General features: G+C 32.9%; 3 protein-coding genes across 4 annotated transcripts in view; all 3 read right to left on the bottom strand.

Moving 5' to 3' along the window:
- The window catches only part of LOC132730231 (coiled-coil domain-containing protein 69-like), a 31,249-nt gene extending 9,486 nt beyond the window's left edge, over positions 1-21,763 (bottom strand). Inside the window, exons 1-11 of one of the 2 annotated variants that reach the window (XM_060716107.1) lie at positions 21,661-21,763; positions 20,133-20,192; positions 19,407-19,550; positions 18,584-18,772; positions 17,866-18,012; positions 17,142-17,300; positions 11,965-12,026; positions 10,916-11,009; positions 10,356-10,438; positions 9,607-9,757; positions 8,782-9,004 (exon numbers count right to left, since the gene is read on the bottom strand). In XM_060716107.1, the coding sequence (XP_060572090.1) occupies positions 8,823-9,004; positions 9,607-9,757; positions 10,356-10,438; positions 10,916-11,009; positions 11,965-12,026; positions 17,142-17,300; positions 17,866-18,012; positions 18,584-18,772; positions 19,407-19,550; positions 20,133-20,192; positions 21,661-21,682 (1,293 nt within the window). In that variant the 5' untranslated portion in view covers positions 21,683-21,763 and the 3' untranslated portion in view covers positions 8,782-8,822. Of the gene's footprint in view, positions 1-8,781; positions 9,005-9,606; positions 9,758-10,355; positions 10,439-10,915; positions 11,010-11,964; positions 12,027-17,141; positions 17,301-17,865; positions 18,013-18,583; positions 18,773-19,406; positions 19,551-20,132; positions 20,193-21,660 lie in introns of those variants that run through there. The other variant, XM_060716108.1, reaches the window with a different exon arrangement.
- Positions 12,118-15,529, bottom strand: LOC132730233 (uncharacterized; the record flags this gene model as incomplete). The annotated part of the gene is made up of 5 exons (XM_060716111.1): positions 12,118-12,873; positions 13,166-13,367; positions 13,867-13,959; positions 14,544-14,880; positions 15,104-15,529. Coding segments are annotated over 5 exons (1,308 nt in total), but the record flags the coding sequence as incomplete, so codon positions are not given.
- On the bottom strand, positions 15,476-17,001 carry LOC132730236 (uncharacterized). Its single transcript, XM_060716113.1, has 2 exons — positions 16,827-17,001; positions 15,476-16,111 (listed from the first exon to the last, which is right to left on the bottom strand). Exons 1-2 carry the CDS (start codon positions 16,950-16,952, stop codon positions 15,560-15,562), a joined length of 678 nt encoding a protein of 225 aa, XP_060572096.1. The 5' UTR covers positions 16,953-17,001; the 3' UTR covers positions 15,476-15,559.
- Positions 21,764-22,197: the final 434 nt, after the last annotated feature.

Genomic DNA, 22,197 nt, shown 5'->3' with positions numbered 1-22,197 from the left:
ATAAAATACTGGTTAAAAGTTGTTCAGTCAAGTAGTACAAAATATGTCAAAGTTGTGTAGAGATTTATAAATAAAACCATATTCAATGTCCTAGGCTAAGTCTGTTATATTTTTGTTACAATTTTTAGGTTTGTCTGTCTGTATGTGCGTATGTATGCTCATGGATATACTGTCCAATCAAGTCTAAAATCATATGTGTTCATCCTTACTGTACTTAATTAAGAAATAAGAAACGTCGGACGGGAACGAAACAAATTTATAAACTTCCTGTGGTAATCAGTAAAGTTTATATGTCTATCATCACTGCCCCAATTTGTCAACACTGGAACTGGTGAAAAGGTGTGTTAACACCCTACCAGCAAGAACAGTTTTTCCCTCCTTTTGTCAATTTGTAAACACCCAAAAACACCGGGTGTCAAATTGTACTAAAAACTAACAGTACAGAGCTAAATCCATGAGTAACTAAAATGTCATATGCCAAAGTTACAAAAAGGGCCTACATTAATCAGATTCGCTATAATTTCATAGAAAATGGAAACAACCCTCGGCGGCATAAACATACATATTAAAAAAATATCATACTAGTATGCAATGTACCGAAACAAAAAACACGCATAATTGTGTGCTCATAAAATTGTACAGAAAATAGAAAATGACTAATTTATAATAACCGCGGATGAATACAACTAAACCTGTCAAGCATACCAAACCAATATGCCGACAAGCTAAACATCTCGATCTTAACTATATTTAATCAGGTAACAATTATAACAAGAACAAAACCTCTGTCAATATCGTTAATTAAAAGATTTTATGTTGAACAAAAGCACTTCAATTTTTGCAATAGATAACATGTCCTCTAAGAGATATTGGATAATGGATTTATTATAGATTGAGCCTGATGAAGGACATGAAATTAAAACTTTATTTAAGCTAGATTCGAGGAAACTTTATATTGAATGTACACCCACTCAAATCAACTTCCTGTTACTAACCAAGACCAGTGTCACATGAGTATACGTTGGATTACGAGTATATATTGGACTTAAGTGGCATCAAGCCAATCCAATGGTTTTTAGTGTGTGAACGGGTGAAAGTCGAAATAAGTTTATATTTTGTCATAATTCCTTTCAATTTATTTCGCATGGACGATAAATAGTTTGCGTGGCCTTAGAAATATTATGTAAATATCCGTCGGAATTCCCCTGTAATGTTAAATTATTAAAAAGAGCGGGGGAGTTTTTTTTTTATATTAAAGCTAGATTTATATTTTATTCTGAGCATTTTACAATATAAACTGCTGTTCAATCATCATTATAACAGTCTTTTAACATATACGAGGGTTGTCCCATAAGTTCGTGACAAATCCTATAGACGGTTCATTTTTAACGCCAATAAATAATTATTCACACATGCAACCTATAAGTTTACTTTGAGAGGCTTCATCAGACAGGTCATCTGCATTTATGTTGCAACAATTTTCATTATACATTTTTGAGTCCTTTAATGGCTAATTGTCTATAGGCTGAAATATGTGTACAATAAAAACACTATTTCCATTGAAATATTTACATACAAAACTTCAAAATTACTTTACATATCTTACAATCTTTTTATCAATAAGAAGCAAGCCAACAATATTCTTTCAACACTGCTGAAGCGTATGAATACAATATATACAAATATGCAAATAAATAATGTGATGAATACATACATTTATGTGTTTTTGTAATTCTTTTGTAAGATATGAATACTTCTGTAACCAGTCTTATTTTTTGTGGATTTTACAGTTTCTTTATTGAATGAAAAAGAATATTTAAAAGAATACTTTTTCCATTGTGCTATCTATCACATGTCCAAAACCATATAGGACATTGTTGTCAAAAATCCTTCACAGACGTATTGAATGATGGTTCGGTATTTAATACTTTAATACTTTTATGTCTTGTTCTGACTGCATCAGTTGTCATTTCTTTGTCCTACATCATTTTATACAGCTTGATTTGATTGTTTCTCTCTATTTTGTCACCGCTGTGGTATCTACTAATACAAAGCGTGCTGGTCTCAGCACACCAACACATAGCTTCAGGATAATTTACAACCTTAAGTACAGTTTCACTGTCTTTACAGTCACCACTTACTCTATATATACAATGACTGCTACGATCGGTTACTAAGAATGACCAATCATCTATTAGTGTTATACCTCTTGGCTCCATTATTCCAACATGTCTCCCTAACATCTCTCCGTGCCAGTTTAACCATAAGATAGCTTCCTTGTCACAGTCAGATACATAGATTGAATGACTGTTTGTTGTGATGTAAAAAGGTTTGCTAAAAATATTGTCACCATTGGAATCTTTATCAACTGTAATTTCAGTATTACCTTTCAAGTCCATGATTTGTAGTTTAGCAGGACTTATAAATGTTACTGCAAGTTTTCCCTGATGATGACTGATACCAAAACACTTTGCATCTACTTTCAATTTGTTCTTTAGTGAGAGAGTGTTTGAGGAGAAGAAAATCATCTGTATCGCTTCACTGTTTGGTAATGTAACAGCAATTGTATCTTTGTTGACTTTGGTGACATCTCTAGGTTCAGTTACAAGCTGTAGTTGTTTGATCGATCCACTATTGATGTCAATCATTTTAATTGCGTAATTATTGAAATCTGCTGCAAATAATTGGTTTTGAGAAACAACAGCTGTGCCAGAAATACAGCAATCCTTTTCATCGAAGAATGATTTTACATTGAAATTTCTAGGGATAGACATTTTCATTCCTGCGGCAACTTGACTCTTTGGTTGAGTTAACTGTTTCAATTTCTTATTGCTCAATGTTCCTAATGATTTCTCATTCTGAAAGAGTTTTTTGATCGCTTGATTTGGTTCAAAAATGTATTCATAAACACAATAAACTGTTGGTAGTTGTGATATTCTTTTTTCATTATTTCGAAGCAGTTGCTGAGTATTTTTTAGTTCAGTAAATAGAAGGTCAACTTTCTTGTTTCTATTTAGATGTTTAAGGGAATTGGTTGATTCTTGAAATGATTTGATGATGTCATTACATACTGTTTCTGCTGTTTTCAACTTTTTATGGTTGTCATGTTGGATTGTTGTAACGGTATCTTTAACCTTCTTTTCTAATTCATCTAATATTTTATTTATCTCTTTTCTGAAGTTTTCTATTTCTGCTAAAGAATCTCTCAGAGAAGTTGTTGACCCGGCGACTTTTTGTTTTAGGTCGTTTGTGAACTGGCAGCATTCGTCTGTCAGTTTGTCAATGTCAGTCAGAGTTTCCTTGAACTCAGTGCTGTCTACAATATGTCCTGATATATCAGGTATATAGTCCACCTGACAGGACGTTGTTGTGTGATCGAGGGTCACACATACACTACAAATAAATGCATTATGGTCTTTACAATAGAATTTGATCACTTCTTTGGTGTGTTTGGTACATGGCTTTGAAAGATCACTCGTCTTACCACCAAAATTAGATTTTAATGATTTTTGGAGGTTTTGTTTTTGTGGCATCTCATCTTTGTCTAAAAGCTGATGATGGCGAAGTGCTTTTGGTCGTTTGTGAGTGTTAAAGCAAGTTTGGCATATGTGTTCCTCACAATCCACACAGTAACCAAAGGCAGGTAGTCTGATATCATCTCTGTCACATTGTTCACAGAAATTTTCAAAACCTTCAGCATCACCATGAGATAATGTAGATGAAAACTTCTGAGATACCTTTTTCCCCGGGACTGCCATAATGATGTCTACAATAGACAAATAGTACTGTATAGAGTTATCAATTTCCAACACTACCTGTAAAACTCAAAGCTGGTACTGCCATAGGGTAATAATATGACATTTTTGGAACAAAGTTTACAAAGACAATATGAGAAAAATATTAGACATATCTTTCTTTGATTTGGTTTGATCTGTACTTCTGTTCTTTAAAGCTGCACGCCTCCAGATGAGCAAAAATGTTTCAAAAATTTAACCTTTAAAAAAAATGTATTAAGATCTTATGAAAAGTAAACAGATTCAATATTTCATTAATCATTTACGATTTATTATTGATTTTGCAGTATCAATCACTATAACGCAGTAAGAGGTATTTATGTATACCGGTATTTTTATCTCTTTTTGGTTATTTACGTGGATTGCAAGTGTTTTTTGCAATGTGTAAATTATCTTCTTTTTTCTCTTCACAATATTTTACCGTTAAAATCATTTGCAAAATTTTCATGAAAATTAGCATGAATCTAAAGCAGTTTGACCCTTTATTGGACTTTTCACGTATATTTTAAATAAAGGTATTGTTGTGATCCTGTATATTTCTACAAACTGCTATTAAGACAGAGAAAAGGGAATCGCTAAAGAACGTCCAAAACGACAAAACTGTATATGTTGCAGGCTCGGTTTGATTGAGCCTGTTCATGGACGGTACTCAGATTTGCAAGTTACCGTCCCTGCCCATAGCACCGCTTTAAGCAAAATTCAACATTCAATTATGGTAATGGTGAAATTTTTAATTTAAAACCATCCGCTTATGTGTTCCTACGGCGGTTATCATGGAACATTTCATTTAAAGCGGCGTATGGTCCTGAATTAAAACAATGCATGTGCACTACAGCCTTACCAAAGGGTATCCTACAATACCTTGAATATTTAAAGGGGATGGGGGAAGGTGTTGTGGTTTTGTGTCATTCTCTAAATAACTGTTGTCACACAAAATGAGACAAAATATTAAGAACAATGGGAAATGATAAGGATGTATATATTTATAAAAAAAAATGTCAAAGTTACATTATTTTAAAATGAATTAACACTAGTACTTTATCATGCTTCATTCTTTTTAAAACATAAATATTAAATAAAGTAACTCACCGGTAATTTACTCGCTACAAAATAGAGCGTCCTGTCTAAAGCATTTCCTGTTTATTTAAACTTGTAAAGATAAATTCATAAAAATGATAGACCGTAAAATCTATAAAATTGTTCAAAATGTAAGGTTATCATGTTACTGCCGATTAAATAACTTTTGAATACTGTAGTTTTAGGCTGTTATTTCGTTTTGATTTTCAAGTTTAAACGGATTATTTAAGTGAATGAAGAAAAAATAAATCTCAGTAGAAAATACAAAATCAAAACCTAACATTAGCATGAGAGTGGTCGTGACCATAATGGTAGAAATTGAATACAAAGAAATCCTGCACACGATGAATGATATTCAATTTTGATATGAATATACGTTACTAGATGAAAAAATATAGATATTTTATTGTTCTTAATTCTCCATATATGTATCTAAAAACTTGGTAAGGGGCAAGGGCCATATAAAATATCCATGAAACCCATGTCAAATCCCGTCACAGTGAGTCTGTACATGAAACACTTCCAAAACCCTTGAGTGTCGAGAAAGTGAACCAGGCATCTGAATCTATACAGGCCGACTACACACAACGGCAGAGTCGTGGGCGTGCACGAAATCCACGTGCTGCGTCTAACGTAAGAGCGCATTCAGCTGTACTAAATAGACGACAGAGTATTAGTGTTACACGGCAGAACAATCGTAGCTCACCTGTTGCTATAAATAGACTTGTTCAGCAGCTAGCCAGTGTGCAGCATGCGGAACAGTAAACCGTGTAGAGATCGGTTTTCTCCTACTATGGTCAACAATATGAGAAGGTCACGCTTAGGTGTGCATTGCTAAATACGAAACGAACTGATAAATTAAAATCGCCTGAACTGCAGTCTGTATTTAACTCACATGACATTGTGCTATTTATCGAAACTTGGTCAAATGATTTTCAATATTACGTTTTACACACAACTCAGAACAAAAAATCTAGCAAATAGATTCTGGTGGTATTATCTATATTTGAGAGACCACTTTGTTTCAAATGATACTATCGTATTTCAGAGCGATGATGATATTGCATGTATCAAAATTTGTGGTAATTTATTGTCATTGCAAAACGACTTGTATGTGTGCTTATGGAGAACAGTAGTAGACAATCAATGATAGAAACAATTATGTTTGATCGTTTTACGGACTTCATTACTAGCTTAGGGTCTACATGTGAAGAAAATCTAAATTTTATGTTATTTGGCGACATGAATGCTCACACAAGTAATTATCCTGATTTTGTCACTGATGATAATTATTTTACTCATATGACTGTTTTACCTGTTGATTATGATATTGGCCCAGTTATGAATCGTTATTCACAAGATAAATGTTGTTTACAAGTATGGGAACCAACATATTACCGAATGGCTCCGCCCATAGCCGACTGGTTCCCATCTTCAAAGCGCAGCGCATTTTGCACACGGCAAAGCTGGGGCTACGTTTGAATTTGTGGACAGTTGTAAATGGAGTAAAACGGCAATAATCTTTATGTTTATTTCGGCTGTTGCGTTGTTTATATTACCGTTGAAGTTTAAAATTGACCATCATCGTGAAGATTTATATCTTCTGTGTCGATGGACCAAAGGATTATGTAAAATTATTGGAAATGATGATGTTGACCGTAGGTGTGCGGATTTTTTCCGGCGAACATTTTTATCTTGTGTATTATTATAGACGTTGAAATTTGAATTTTTTTTTCAAAACGGCTTATATTAAGATTTTTGATATATATGACCAGTACATGTGCTGGGATTGACAAATATACATTTTACAAATTTGGATTTTAAAGGCGTTTTAAGCTCCACACCCCAAGTGTCTGTGAAAATTATATGTACAAATGAAAACAAATATATATAGCAAAGGTATATCTAATGTTGAAAAATGATTTAGACCAATTTCCAAATAAGAAAAACTGGTGTTCGTTGGTAAGAGATTTATTATGTAACCTTGGCCTTAATGATGCATGGTTTTATCAAAATGTCGGAAACGCAAATAAATTTCTTAGTTTAGTTAAACAAAGAATTAAAGATCAGTTTATTCAAAATTGGACTGGTAGACAAAATGATTCATCTAGAGCTTTATTTTACAGATGTATTGCACAATTTCAACTGCAGCCATATTTAAAATGTATAGGTGTGAGAAAATTCTGTACTAGTATGACAAAACTGCGTTGCTCCTTGCATATATTATGTATTGAAACAGGAAGGTGGACAAGACCTGTCAGTGTACCTGTAAATGAACGCAAATGCACATTCTGCAATGTGTTAGAAGATGAATTCCAATTTGTATTACAATGTAGAATGTACATAATATTTTCCAATTTGTTACTGGAGATCTCCAAATATGTTTAAATTTATAGAATTAATGAATACTGAAAATCGATTGTTAGAGCTGATTAGTATGTTATTGATGTTTATATCTGTCTATACTTTTGTTAAAGCTAGACTTGTAGTACTACAGCGTATGTTTTATCTTTTTATATCATTGTTCCAATTGAAATGTTGGTAAATATATACATTTGTATTAGGCATATGAATATGTGATATTTCTTATATGTCAGTCATGTAAATGTGTGATACATCCTATATAATATAATATTTACAGCTCAAATATATGTATATCTTGATGTTATTTTACAAGCGAAACTGCTGTCATCTAATTGTTCCCCCTCATATCTTGTCATTGACGGCAAGATCTGGGAATGAGGAAATACATAAGTAAACATACATCTTTAGACTATAGTGCAATTTACCAGGTGGCTAATCTTGTATTTCGTTTTTGACAAGATTATGCCTCTTAAGTTTTTAATCTATTCTTCATATAAAGAACTTCAGTAACGCCATATACATTTGTTTGGACAATGCACATAAATATAGAAGTTTAATCCATTTCATTAGGATATCACAGTTAATCAAATTAAGAAATGTATTATATTCCATCATATCGCCGGTGTCTATTTCTATACTGTAAATTAAACGTTCCACAACTCAATATATACATGTAGGTCAGTCGATATGATACGGAATTCCATAGATAGAGTGTTTACAGGGGCGTATCACGTTGGGGGGGGGGGGCAGGATCTGACCCCAAGCGTCTGTGGTCCAGTTAGCAGTAGGCAGTAAGCAGTAGGCTGTCGTTTATGGAATTCCGTAATATGACCATATTGATTATCTCCCAAAAAATCGCACAATATGTAAAGTTCGCTATCAGTAACCAAAATTGTTTGGACAATACACATATATATACAAATTTGTTCCATTTTATTAGACAACTGCAGTTAATTATGTTAAGAAATTATATTGTATGGAAATATATTGTGTGGCGGATGTTACATAACTCGATATACAGGTCGAGCGATAAGACCATAGCAATTATCTCCCGTGCACAATCAAATTTGTTAAATAAATGCTTTAAATATTACTATTGTCAAAAATGGTGTATGCAGTCTGTTAAAATGTAGGTACAATTCACACTTTCGTTATCAACATGATTTAAATTCAATATTCAATTGAGAAAGATTTTAATATGTCAAATTATCTACTTCACTAGTGAAAAATCTAATCTAATATGTAAAGTCAGTACAATTGGATTTTTGTTGTACTTATTTATTCTTTTAAATCTTATGTTGCATATATACGAAGAAAATGTGAATTATTATAAACATGTAGGCCTTCATCATGTAATAGGTTAATATATGTTTTCATTTCCTATGTAAAATGTGCTACTGTAATGCATGTATGAGATCATGTCAACTTAGTATTGATGCACGTTTGCCATATTATATATTTTGCATATTGTACCACATGGGTCTATGACCTTCTGGGAAAAGATAAATAAACTTGTTAAACTTATAAAACAAACTAATGACAACAATTAACTTTAAAGTTTATTCTGTTCCAATTCTGTTTTATGTTTTATTTGACAATAAGCAATTGATGATTGTTAATATAACTTTTGTGTCTTTTAATCTCCTTGCTGGTGTTACATAACTCTTTATCTGCTAGCCGGCGACTGGCGCTGTTGTTTTTTGTATGGTGGTTCCTGGCTCGATGCAATGTCTGGTTACTGGAATTATTACACTGTACACCACCAGCCTCTGCAATGTGAAAATGTATTTCGTTTTCTAAATTTAAACTATCTGTTTTAGAAATATCTTAAATGTAATATACAAGTATGTAAGCATTTGTTCAGAATATCACGTAAATAGTTAATCAATACTTAGTGATCAGAGTATCAAGAGAAAAGACGATCAGGTAGTGATGCTCATCATCAATATTATTCACATAACATACAAATCATTGTTCAACAATCATAATTAATACTTTTGATTACAAGAAGTTTAATAATTAATTCTGCTTAAGCCTGTCATAGATAGGCTGAATTAAATCATTTCATCTTCAAGTACATTATACTCTGGGTTTTTATCTTATTGTAGAATTTAGTATAATAGTCCCGTCAGGGACTTTGGATTCTTTCGTGTGAGGAAGCTATCCAGCTAGCTTACGGAACGTCGATGGTTCTACTCAGGTGCCCGTTCGTGCCTGAAATAATGCACGGAAGCGCACCTGAGGTCTTCCTCCACCAGTAAAGCTGGAACGTCGCGATATGACCTATACTGTGTCGATGTGACGTAAAACCCAAAACAAAACAAAACAAAAAAATCTTATAGTAGTTTAATGACGAAATCTCATATCATACCTAAACTGATCTGTGATGAGCTAGCATCAAGATAAATTTTAAGGTTTGGGTCATTCTGAATGTTGAAATCTGGATCTTTGTCTTTGATGTTAGCAACCAACTCTTCTATCAATTGTTCACGACGGAACAGTTTGTTTTCTAGATCCATTAGCTGTAAATTTATGTTATACAATAAATGAGCCGCGTCACGACAAAACCAACATAGTGCGTTTGCGACCAGCATGGATCCAGACCAGCCTGCGCATCCGCGCAATCTGATCAGGATCCATACTGTTCGCTTACCAACTCTATTACAAGAAGAGAAACGGATAGCGAACAGCATGGATCCTGATCAGACTGCGCGGAGGCGCAGGCTGGTCTGGATCCATGCTGGTCGCAACCCATTATGTTGGTTTTGTCGTGACGCGGCTCATATGTACAATGTAATCACTTTGTTTAATTCAAAAGATATCCAGTGTTTTAAAGACCAATTGTTGGCAGAGACATTTTATAGGAGAGAATCTCCATTGCACAGTCTTATGTTGATAAGGTAGTAGATGATTTACACCTTTAAAAAACTCACAATTTTGGATGGGGTGATTCGAATAAGAATTCTTGAAAAATTAAAAACTAAATCAGAAATTAGATTTAATTCATATATAAACGGAAGATGGTCGCGTATCATTATCATTAAAATATATATATAATTATATAAAGATTTTAAAAGATATGGTTGATTTAAAAAATGCATTAATAAATATTTTAATTACCTTATTTTTTAAAGTAATGTTTTCTGGGACGTCAGGGTGCATTTCTTCTGCCATTTTTGTGCTGCCAAGACTCAAGCATCCATCTAGGATACATACGAATATTTCATTTGTCCATAAAATGGGCGTTTTACTTTTCTTTCATTTAACTTTTGTTATGCATGTGATACATTTTAGCAAGTTAGTTTTCATGATGAAACAGTCCTTCTAAACCGATACAATCCTTTGTAAAAATGTAAAATTCCCTTATTAACGAGATTCTTTACAAGTAAAAAACATTTGTAGTTATATTTGTATACATATATGGTATAATAATTTGGATACCGATAGAAATCCTTTGTAAGCTTGTTAAAGTCAATGAAAATAAAATCTTAGTTAGAATTAAAATTCTTTATATAGACCGTTAAAACTTCTTTAAGGCTGTTGTAACTATAGGAAAAAGTAGCATTATTTAATTTTAATCCAACGATAAATATTACATTAAGATTTACCTATAGATTTTAACACGATGCATTAATTGAAATGTACGGACAGTTAGAATAGAAGCATTTATTAGGGCCTACCTGTTGTGTTAATTGTAATTGCACGTGCTGCACGGAGTTCGTTATCTTGGTGGGATACAGTTGCCCTCTCATTCAGCTGTCTTGTATAATATGACTGAATAAAATGTAAAACAACATCTATGATAGTTTTAAACCAGTCAGCAGAAATCATTGTAAGATATCAATTAGTTATACTTGTACTGGGTTTGATACGAATACCCTTTGTTACATTTTTTTGACCTCAGCTCATTTTGACCTCAAAGGTCCATTATTCCTCAGAAATGCTTTTATCTTTATGTCCCGTTATAGTCCTGTTATAGTTTCGAAAAAAATACTCACTGGCGATATACCCGAACCATCTTTTGCTTCTGTTGCTTTTTGACATAAGTAGATTGAGGTATAAAAGTTTAGTATTTTATACGGAAGCCAAATTACTAGTTTGTTTACATTTTGCTACTTTCAAAACAAATAACATCACATTCAGCTCCACTTTCTTTAGATGATAAGCATCTTATATATGCTCTGAAACCATTATTTAAACACTATGAAACTCGTTTCTGAGGTATAATGTGAATTTTAGGATAACAGTTACTTTTGAGTTACGCACAAAGTAAATAATGTATACTCTTCAATTATTATGACGATCGATCATAATAACCTACTTATTAGCTAAAACAGTTGCGCAACATCAACAATTTATGACAAGGCTTTAACTTTTGAAAAAGCAGTAAATATCCAGTTCGAATAATAAAATGTCAATATGTATTTGAAGACGTCACAGTGTATATTTGAGCCGTGTCACGACAAAACCAACATAATGGGTTTGCGACCAGCATGGATCCAGACCAGCCTGCGCATCCGCGCAGTCTGATCAGGATCCATGCTGTTCGCTTACAAACTCTATTACAAATAGAGAAACTGATAGCGAACAGTATGGATCCTGATCAGACTGCGCGGATGCGCAGGCTGGTCTGGATCCATGCTGGTCGCAAACCCATTATGTTGGTTTTGTCGTGACGCGGCTCATTTACACTTTAAGAACCAACAACAATTTGCATGAAATAACTTACCATCATCAGAACTTTCTCATGTTGTATTGTGGTCAACTGTTCTGACAATTTCTTTATCTCTTCTGAAATAAAATAACACTGTCGTTTAGTTTATTTATTTTTTTTTATTTATTTATTTTCTTGCAATATATATATTGGGCACAGTCATGCGATTTGGGGTCTTAATGACATTTTTATCGATTTTGAGATTTTCACATCAAATTAAAGCTCATGAAATATGCTTTCTAGGGATATAATTCATATGCAAAAGAAATTATTATTTTTTTCAATATGACTTATTTCACAACGTCATGTTGAAACTTCTTGACGTTGTTGTTGTCGTCGCTAAATTGACGTCAATATTTCCCATTTATCACGTCATCGTTTCCCGCTTTTCTTGCATTAGGTGTGTTCAAATGATTATACTATTTTTTGGCGAGGGAAAAACATATAAGGCCTTATTAACTTGAAATAATGAATAAGTAAATGGTATGGTAGTGGTACATTATATATGATGTTATTATCATGGCCAAATATATCTTTTTTTTGAGTTCGTGAGTTTAAACATTTTTTGAAATGTTAATTTAATGGAGCTGTCTGTTAAAACATGAAACGGATACACTAAAAAGAATTAAGTTTTATCAATCAATATTTTTTATTTCTCTATTTTTACATTTGCTTCAAATGTGTACACCGCAAAACTCGTCTCTGTACGCAGGTCTGACGTATGGACGTACGGAGTTGTTCAGGTAGGTTTGCCGCCGTTGACTAAGCCCACTTGGTTGAATTGGTTCTGGTCTTACAGCCGCTTCAAAACGCGAAGACTGATGCTTTAAAATACAAATCTTTTCCTCATTTTGATCATCAGATGAAATTCGCACGGTAACAATACCTGGTTCGTCTGCAGTAAACCGGAAGTACTGATATTTCCTGAAATTAAAACTCATCATCTCATTTCTGCTAAGCTCACAATATAAGTTTTATTATGAAAGTTATACTGATTAAAAATCATATTTTTTTTTATTTCAGTTACGAGAACTTCTATCCTAATTATATTATTCTTATCATAATTATTTCTATTATTTATTCGTAACATCATTACTACCACTATTTTAGTATTATAAGGATATTATTATTATGATTATGATGATGATGATGATGATTATTATTATTATTATTATTATTATTAAAGCAGTTTCTGTATGTTGCATCTGTTAACTACCTTATTCCTTTCACTGCTTTAAATTTTCCCTCTAAGAACGACTTCAAATTTCTCCATGCCCATTGTGGAAAACGGACAGCAACATTTGTTTTTGATGATTTGTTTACAACATTTTCAAGCTGTCCAAGCGTCTCAACATCTGTTCGTCTATATACTCGCTTGATGTGGGCGAAGCCGGAATCTACTAAACACCGGGCGTGTCCTGTTTCAATATAACAAGGCTGAAAAATTTAGCATGCTAATGTAAAGTTGTAAATTGCTGCACATTGTTTTCATACTAAAAATCTTTGCCAGGTAGAAACAACAATTTCTTGCATGTCATTTAGACACAAAGCATTTTGAGTAAAACTAACAATGAATGTTTTAACATTCCGAAATACATAAACATATCAAGCAGAATGTCTGTTTTTTTTATTTTCTGAAAGATGCCTTAGCGGTATTATCGTGATGTCTCGATCAAGAGAACATAGCACGTGTCTTTTTTTATAAAAACCGCTTTCCGCAGGCTATCATGTGTCATCATGGATCGCAATTTAATAACAAACTGCGTACGTAAAAGCGATTTTCAGCCTGATAATGTATCATAATCTGTTCCTATTTTCTTTTTATTGAGTAAATCAAAATTAAATGATAGTTTTTTTATTCTTTTTAAAAACGGTGCACGTAGAATCACTAGCGTGTAAAGAATATTATCAACTTACCTTGAATTTGCATTAAGTATTCTATTACTTCATTCTGACCAGTCATTACTCTCCACATAAAATAAGCAAGTACATACTTATTTTTGTTCTGTCCTGAAAAGGGAGAATGAATATGACAGTATTATCGGGGTATTTTTCATTTATGTAACAATAAAACAAATTTATCATCCCGCAGATTAATTAACTATATTTTTATGTAGTTTTAATCAAATGCAAACTAACGCTTGTATATAAAATAAGATCTTTATCAACCAAAAATATCCATTATAAAGTTGTAATGATAATAAGAGAAGTTCGTTATTTCAGTACTGTTACATTCTTAAAGGCCCATATTATGCCTCATATATGCTATCTAAAAACATTTTGTCGGCATCAAGTTCTATTTTCTTCAAAAAACTCATTTGCTATAAAGGTTAACTTTCTTTAACTTAGTTTGCTCTATTAGAATTAGTATTTGTATGGAAGTCAAAATACTACACTTTAACATTTTGCTACTTTTACAACACATTACTGTACACTTTGCACTATTTTTTTCAGTTGTTCAACATTCCATATGCTCTTAATATATAAATTAGAATTATTAAATATGTTTTATATTTTTCTAAAGAATTTAAATAAAATATTGATTTCTGAAGTATAAATGTGCCTGTAAACAGAATCAAATGTGTATAATTTACCTGGACAATTATCAGCATGGATTGAAAACTTTCTTGCTCTAACACAATGTTCCTGTAGTGCCCAATCAACCATGGAAATAACTGCATCAGGGCCATGTGTTTTTGATCCATCCTCTCCTACTGTCTCGTTTTCATCAATCAAAAAATTAAGTTGCTTAGGGATACCGTCTATACGGAAACCAAAAGTCTGTACTTTTCGCAATGTTAGAAAGTACAACGGTCCCATTTGTCTTGCGTGATGTGGCAAACTCACGTTTTGACAAAAATCAAAGGTAAAATGAAAGTATTCGTCTTCCTCAGCACTTCTTCTTAAACATGTGTTGTACGTGTCCCTCTCCTTAAATGTAAAAAGTTAACAATTTCACAACTTAAGGTTTATCAAACTTTCCTGTAAACTGGATATCAAATTCCATAGATTATAAACGTTATATTTCATAAACTTAATTAAAAATCAAGAAAAAGGAGATAAAAATTAAATTATTTATCTTGTATATAAATTTTGACTCATTCACATGTTTTAATTATAAATATTTCTTAATGTATAGTAAACTAGTACATACTCTTTGAGCTAAAAGAATGTGTTGTCGCATGTTAGCTAAGGCCTCCAGCTTATCTTCCTCTGACACTGCGTCTGATATCATCTTTCTCATTCGCTCACACGTAGCGCAGACGTCATCTCTTGGTGTTGCTATTCTGATGTGAGGCATACACGTAGACCAGAGAGTTTTAAACATAGAAAGCGAGACGTGCTTGATTTGTGGAACGGATTGCGTACAAGAAATACAGTAATCCTTGTGCATCTGGACCTTTGTTGTTTCGGACGGTAAATAAATTGGTGGAATATCATCTCGTCCCCTAGGTGCGGCAGGCTGGTGTATTCCTCTTTCATCAGCAAAGTTACTTATAAAATGTATTACTCTTGTAACGTCGTCAAAGGTAATAGCATTATGTGGTTTCTGCCAGTATTTCCATGTATACGTGGAGCAATACCTTCCTGAAAAACTTGCTTACTTAAGCTACTTAGTGTTCACTATGCCATGACAAAGTAGAAATGTCTTTTTACATACTTCAGTACCATGAAACGTATACTTTCTTCTCATTCTTTGACGTTTTTTACCACGTTGTGTTTTTTCTGTAGATCTTTCATCATTTATGAGACCCATAATGTAAATTTCCTTTGTTTCTTTTTCCATTTCTTTCACATTAAGTAGGTACTGATATATTTGATCTTTAGTGAATTTTCCGCTACATGCTAACCTACAGCATTTACTTGATTTATAAAGTTCAACCTGCTGCCGGTCAGAATCTGGTTCAACATAATCATCACAGATTTCATCTTCATCGGACCATTCAAGCTCTTCATCCCTTTCAATGTCTTCCGAACAACCATTTGCACCAGTACATGCGCCTCTATCCTGGTAAAGGAAGTCTCGCACACGGCTCTCCACTATACTATTTTCCCTGATGTCTTGGTCAGAACCGCTGTCGCTACTAACATATTCCTGGGTATTAAAGGGTGTAGTCAACGGTGTTCTGCCAAAATGCTCTGATAAAAGGCTCTCTAGTTCCTGAAAATAAAATACAAATAATATATTAATTATACCTCTTTATGCAAATTCTAATATCAAACATAAATGACTAATGAATAGAAAAATTAAATGCAAAATCTAAAAATTTATAACATTTTACTGTTAAACTCTTTGCTATTTGTTTAATCAGCATGTGATTTAAAAAAAAATGCCTAAAAAAAATAAGAGAGAGGCAGATTTTGAACCTCAACCACCCGCACGCAAAGCGAACGGCGTAACCGTTTAAACTGAAACAGCGCGGTTCCAGACGACAGTTTACACACTAATTCCAGCTATTTAACAAATTAGTTATCACATATTAAATGTACATGTACCAAAGTTTTAAGGGTTTATTCGTTATGTGTCAATATATTCATGCGTAAATATATTCATGTAGACTACATCTAGGATTAGATCTAGTCTCGCAAAGCGGCAAATATTTTTTTTAAATTTATTAGATTCTAGTTCTAGATGAAAATAAAAATAGCTCTAGAGAAAAAGATTAATGTCGAAACATTCATACTAGTCTATAAACCATGATAAACTTTTTTCCAGCGTTTAAATAGGCACCTGATGTGTAAAGAGATTCACGAATGTATTCTACTTTCGTTTTCAAATACCGACTGACCTTCAAAACATTATTGATTCAAATGAAATCAGATTTAAAACATAAACATACAGTAGATTGTTCAAAAACACGAATAAAGAAACTTACCTCTAGCTCTTCGGCCATTTTACGCAAAGAAAATACGTGTAACCTGTCGATAATAATCGTAAACAAAACTTCTAGATTAACATGTGTAGTTTCGCAATGATCTTCCGGTATGACTTTTGACGTCATTTATGACGTTTGCGCATTATGTCATTAAGACCCCAAATCGCATGACGGTGCTCATTATTATATATAATAATTTCTAAATTTATTTCAATTGATTCATCATGTTAATTTATAAAATATTTAATCTTTTTAATCTTTTTTGTTTGTTTAATGTTGTTTTTTTTCCGAAGCTTAAAAATAAGGTAACATTACTTGAAAGAGAATGGACGTCAAACTTCAGGCATTCATTTTCAGCGTCGATACTTAATTCTGTACTGATTGCTCCTATCCGTTCTTTGCGCATGGTTTCGCGCATGTCTTCAAGTTGCCTCGTCATCTCTAAACGTGCTTTATTATTGAACTCCATCATTTCTTAAAAATGAACGAATATAAAGCCTGAAATTACCTCTCCGAAATAATATGAGTCGCGTCGCGACAAAACCAACATAATGCGTTTGCGATCAGCATGGATAAAGAAAAACTTCAACGTCCCTCATGCACCCTAGCACCGACTTGAGCGGTACTCAATTTTCAACACTTATTATGGGCATTTTTTTTCAGATGCCACACAACACTTCACACTGCTGCTAAGCAGTATAAAATCTTGGTTTGATTGAGTCTGTACATGAGGGATAATTAAAAAGTGCAACATCCCTCACGTCCCCTTGCACCAAATAATAGCTATTTATAAATTATTCAATAAAACAGATATGAACTTTTTAGCTGGTGAATATGATGTGATATCGCTTTTGCCTCGGTCAATATAGATATATATTTTTCAGTACATATCACATCATACATCAGCTAAAAGTCCGAATTTGTATATTATTTCGCATCATGCAGGGCGCACGTGCCACAAACGGTACAATGACGTTGACATATTTTCCGTGCAAAAATTATGGCTTTATTTTAGCCAAAGGTTAAAAAAGGTACTTACCTGTGTGATAAACGACCTCCTGCTCAAGGAGCTTTGACTTCATATGCTCGTCAACAAATTCTGACTTTATCGCCTCGAGCTCAACTTTGTACTTTTCGGAGGTTGTTTTGAGAGCTTTATTTTCTTCGTCGGCGTATTTAAATCTTTCTAAAATTAGAGAAAAGTCCTGTCGGATCACAACTTACAAATAATTGGTCCATGTATTCTCATGTTGTTGGTTTTTTTTTCTTTGTTTTTCTTTTTCTTTATGTTTTTGTTTTGTTTTTGTTTAAAGAGTGTTGAATAAAATATAATACGAGATAGATATATTTTAGTTTTTGGTGTCTGTCTTAGATAAATTTTAGTTTTTTGTGTCTGTCTTTGCGGTTTCGTAGGTTAAAATATATTATGTTAACTTTTATGTTATGTTATAACATTTTAGTCTGAAATAATCATAAATATTCGTGCAGTTACCCTTCTGACTCTGTGAAAGTTATCGTCTTTGATTGTTTTTATCTCCCTTTCATACACATCATTCCATATATACGTTGAAAAAAATAATAAAGTCACCAGTATAGATTCGAGTCAGTCTGCAGATCTGACCGGGCTCTATACTGTTAACTGATCAAATTCACACATATTTTCATTTTGATATCTCCAAAAAAAAAATATTTGACAGATATTAAAGTGTAAGCTGGACAAGTATATTCAAGAAAGACAGCATGTTTATGGTTAATACCTTGATAAAGAGCAAGCTGCGTTTGTGTTTCTGCTAAATTTCTTGCGCTTAATTTTAGATCTTCGGAGAGTTTATTGTTGGCTTCTTCAAAGTGTTGTTCTCGTTCTTCTTTAGCAAAAATCTCTTCCTTGGCTTTTTCTAACCTTTCAAGTGTTGTAACCAAGTTTTCTTGGAGGGTTTCGTTTTGATCTGAAAGTAGGTAGGACAAAAATGTTGGTGGTAACAGGTTTTTTATGTTTGTTTTTTTTTTTTTTTTTCCGTACTAAAAGTTCCAGCCTAACACAAATGACGCAATTTCAATCGCAGCACTTCGAGGGTCAATTATTCACACACTTTGGGCTAGTGTTATAAGTTTAAGTTTCTTTCTTAAAGTTTTATTTTGATAATATAGATAATAACCCACTTTATCTTTTATTGCCATGTGATAGTAATGCCAATTTAATGACTGAGTCGCCTACATTTGATTTGATTTTAAGATATATTAGGCTCAAATTTGATATTTAAAAATATTTAAAATTACTACACCGTCTCATTGTAAATATGACTTCACACAAAGTAGATATGTTATGCTTTAAACTCTACACACTATAGAAGATCACAATATGAAAATATAGTGTTATTAAAAATCTGCAGTTTTTTTTAAGAAAGTACCAACTTTACCTTACCTGTAAAATGGAATACAGCGTCGTAGACATATTTTATACAGTCTTTAATTCAAATTATACATACATGTAGTTAAAATTTCATAGATTTCAATAATTTTTTGCCATAGAATTATTTCACTCAAAAATGAGCATAGTATATCTTTAGAAAGAGGTGTCACCTTTCAACTTCTGCAGTTCAGCTGCTTTACTGAGTAATGTCTCTTGTACTTGGTGCCAATCTTGATAAATCTTGTTCTGATCTGTCAGAGATTTTATAACAGAAACCTGCTCTTCTGTTGCTATTGTCAACTGTTTCAGCGCAGCTATTAACAGAAAATTATAATATTACTTTTTATGTTCAATAGGCTTCGAGATTCTACGGATCATGCGGGAAAATCCGAATATATATTTGCTATATGTATATGAAAATGTGTAAACCAGTTGACATGGAGTTAGGAGTGACTTTATTCAAACGATAAAGAAAATACATGTATAAAATGAAAAACTTTTATACTTTCATTCGGCTATTTGCATACAATCTCTACTGTACAATGATATTGCTGAGCGAATCCCACATAATTATTATCTTCTTAATTGGTTTATTAGAATCAAAATGTACATCAATATATTTTTTTAGCCGTTGTGATAATAATTATAGAAACGGATGACCCGCATGAATGTGTAATAAAACTTAGTAGAACTTTTTGAAAAACTCGTTTCTAGACATTTGTATGTCATACTCATGGAATAAATCATTTCTTTTAAAAATTTGTCTACACAATGAGAAATATTCAGTTGGCATCTACTTTGTAGTCTGTCCATTGTAAAATATGTGAAGGGCCGATATGAGACAGACTGTATATTTGTTTAAAATAACAGCGCGAAATACATGATTATATACTTACTCAACAGATAGCTTTTATCCTTCTTTTTTCTATGAAACATGTTGCGGAAGGAGTTTTCTCCTACAAACAAGAAATTATAAATGAGCCGCGTCACGACAAAATCAACATAATGGGTTTGCGACCAGCATGGATTCAGACCAGCCTGCGCATCCGCGCAGTCTGGTCAGGATCCATGCTGTTCGCTTACAAACCCTATTACAAATACAGAAACTGATAGCGAACAGCATGGATCCTGATCAGACTGCGCGGAGGCGCAGACTGGTCTGGATCCATCCTGGTCGCAAACCCATTATGTTGGTTTTGTCGTGACGCGGCTCAAATGTTTCAGCACTTTCTTATTTACACAGCCAGTTTTATAATTTTAGTACGATATCATAGATATAAGCCTAATTTCAGTTTTTCGTTTCTAAAGCTTTCATCCATTTTGTTATATTTAGCAGTTCCACTTGCTGCTGTGATACATTGTTTCAACTCTTTGTCATACAGCATGAAAATAAAAATGCTCACGTTGCCTATTGTAAGGATGATAAAAGAGATCATATAGTGAATATCCGGTGGAGTACATGTTTTAATGTTAGTAATATAACAATGATAGGGAAAATATAAAAAAGAACAAATATCTGTTGGGAGTTATATAACATTGAATGCTGTTATAAAGAGGCATATTTTAACTATGGATATTGGTTTGACTAGATTGTTCCGTATTGTTAAGAATTAAAAGATAAATGAAATGAAGATAACAAAAAAAGCACACAGTGATGGAAAACTGTGACACTATTTTGAAGCATTTATTTCCAAATCTGAAATTATTATGATTTATCAATTTCAAATTGTTTTTACCACGTTAGTTACAATGAATTCCGGCGTTTTTAAAAACTAAAGTTTAGTTTTGAGCACCATATCAATTACGAAAAAGGGCAGAAAATGAATAGGGAGGTGGGGGGGGGGGGAATAGAACACAGAGCAAGATAAAACAAGAGATAACGCTTCCAAAATACGTCACCTATACAACAACAATAATCAGAAATTATTTAAACGTATATTCAAGAAAAAATCTGTAAATTAATATTTTATCTCGCAGAGATCGGAATTTCATTTGGAAGTTGTACACGAATGTGTTTATTAAAACCAATTGTTCCCTTTTGCTTTTCGCCTTTTCGCTTTGGAAATCCGTGTGTAAAATACGGTTAGTAAATATTTAAAAGGTTGCCTTTCATAAACAGAACATTTAAAATTGTATCATTTTCGTACGAGTCTGTAAATCATACGTTAAAATATCCCCTAACAAATTTACTCTTCAATAAGTTTTAGTTAATGTGTATTAATTTAAAGGGAAATTATTACTTCTATAATCTTACTAATTCACGTAAAATGCGCGTAATGGACTTCAATCTATTTATCTTCCACTGAGTGAAACCACTGCTGGGGACCTAGACTTTGTGCGTCACTATCAATTGACACAATAAAAACTATACATGTAATAAGTACAATATGAAAAGGTAAAATAAAACGCAAAAAAAAATCCAACCTTCAAATCCTTTTTTATCCATCACAACATCTTTGGCATCTTTAATTCTCTAAGTAACATAAAGTTATTGCTAAGCGTAATAACGTCATACGCTGCTATGACGTAACAAAGACTAGACTGCTTCCAACAACGTAACGTTCGTTTGCGGAGTGAATCTTAGACAGTTAGGGAACTAGTCTACAGACGTAACCGTATTCACATCTCACTTAATTGTAACAACATTTGCTCATTGAATCAAGCAATGCGTTACGGGAAGTGGTTGTCTTTTTAAGCACAAAATTGTTATGAATTTAACGGAAATGTACGATATTAAATTTGACTAGACTAGAGGAATCTATTTTACGGACAAGATCTGGGTGCCGTTTTATCAACGCAGGCTCGGTCGTAAAATAAGATCTCAGTTACGACTGTCTTTGTTGATACAACGGTACCCTGAAGAAAATGACAAGCGACTTATAAAAATGCTGTCTGGCGAGCTTTAGTATTTCTGGATTGTTTATTTACGAGAATTTTATGAATACTCGTTCCAGTGGTATA

This window comes from Ruditapes philippinarum, unplaced genomic scaffold, assembly GCF_026571515.1.
Source record: "Ruditapes philippinarum isolate M1 unplaced genomic scaffold, ASM2657151v2 ctg4129_1_1_1_1, whole genome shotgun sequence".
Classification (NCBI taxonomy): domain Eukaryota; kingdom Metazoa; phylum Mollusca; class Bivalvia; order Venerida; family Veneridae; genus Ruditapes; species Ruditapes philippinarum.
The sequence above is the reverse complement of the archived record's forward strand: the minus strand, read 5'-3'. Positions and strand labels throughout refer to the sequence as shown.

What these genes read in the sequence shown, in the direction of transcription:
- LOC132730236 (XM_060716113.1), bottom strand. Translation starts at nt 16,952, where the DNA reads ATGACGTCAAAAGTCATACCGGAAGATCATTGCGAAACTACACATGTT. An exon ending in AAATGGCCGAAGAGCTAGAG is followed by an intron (nt 16,112 to 16,826) that starts GTAAGTTTCTTT and finishes TTTTATTTTCAG; the next exon opens with GAACTAGAGAGCCTTTTATC.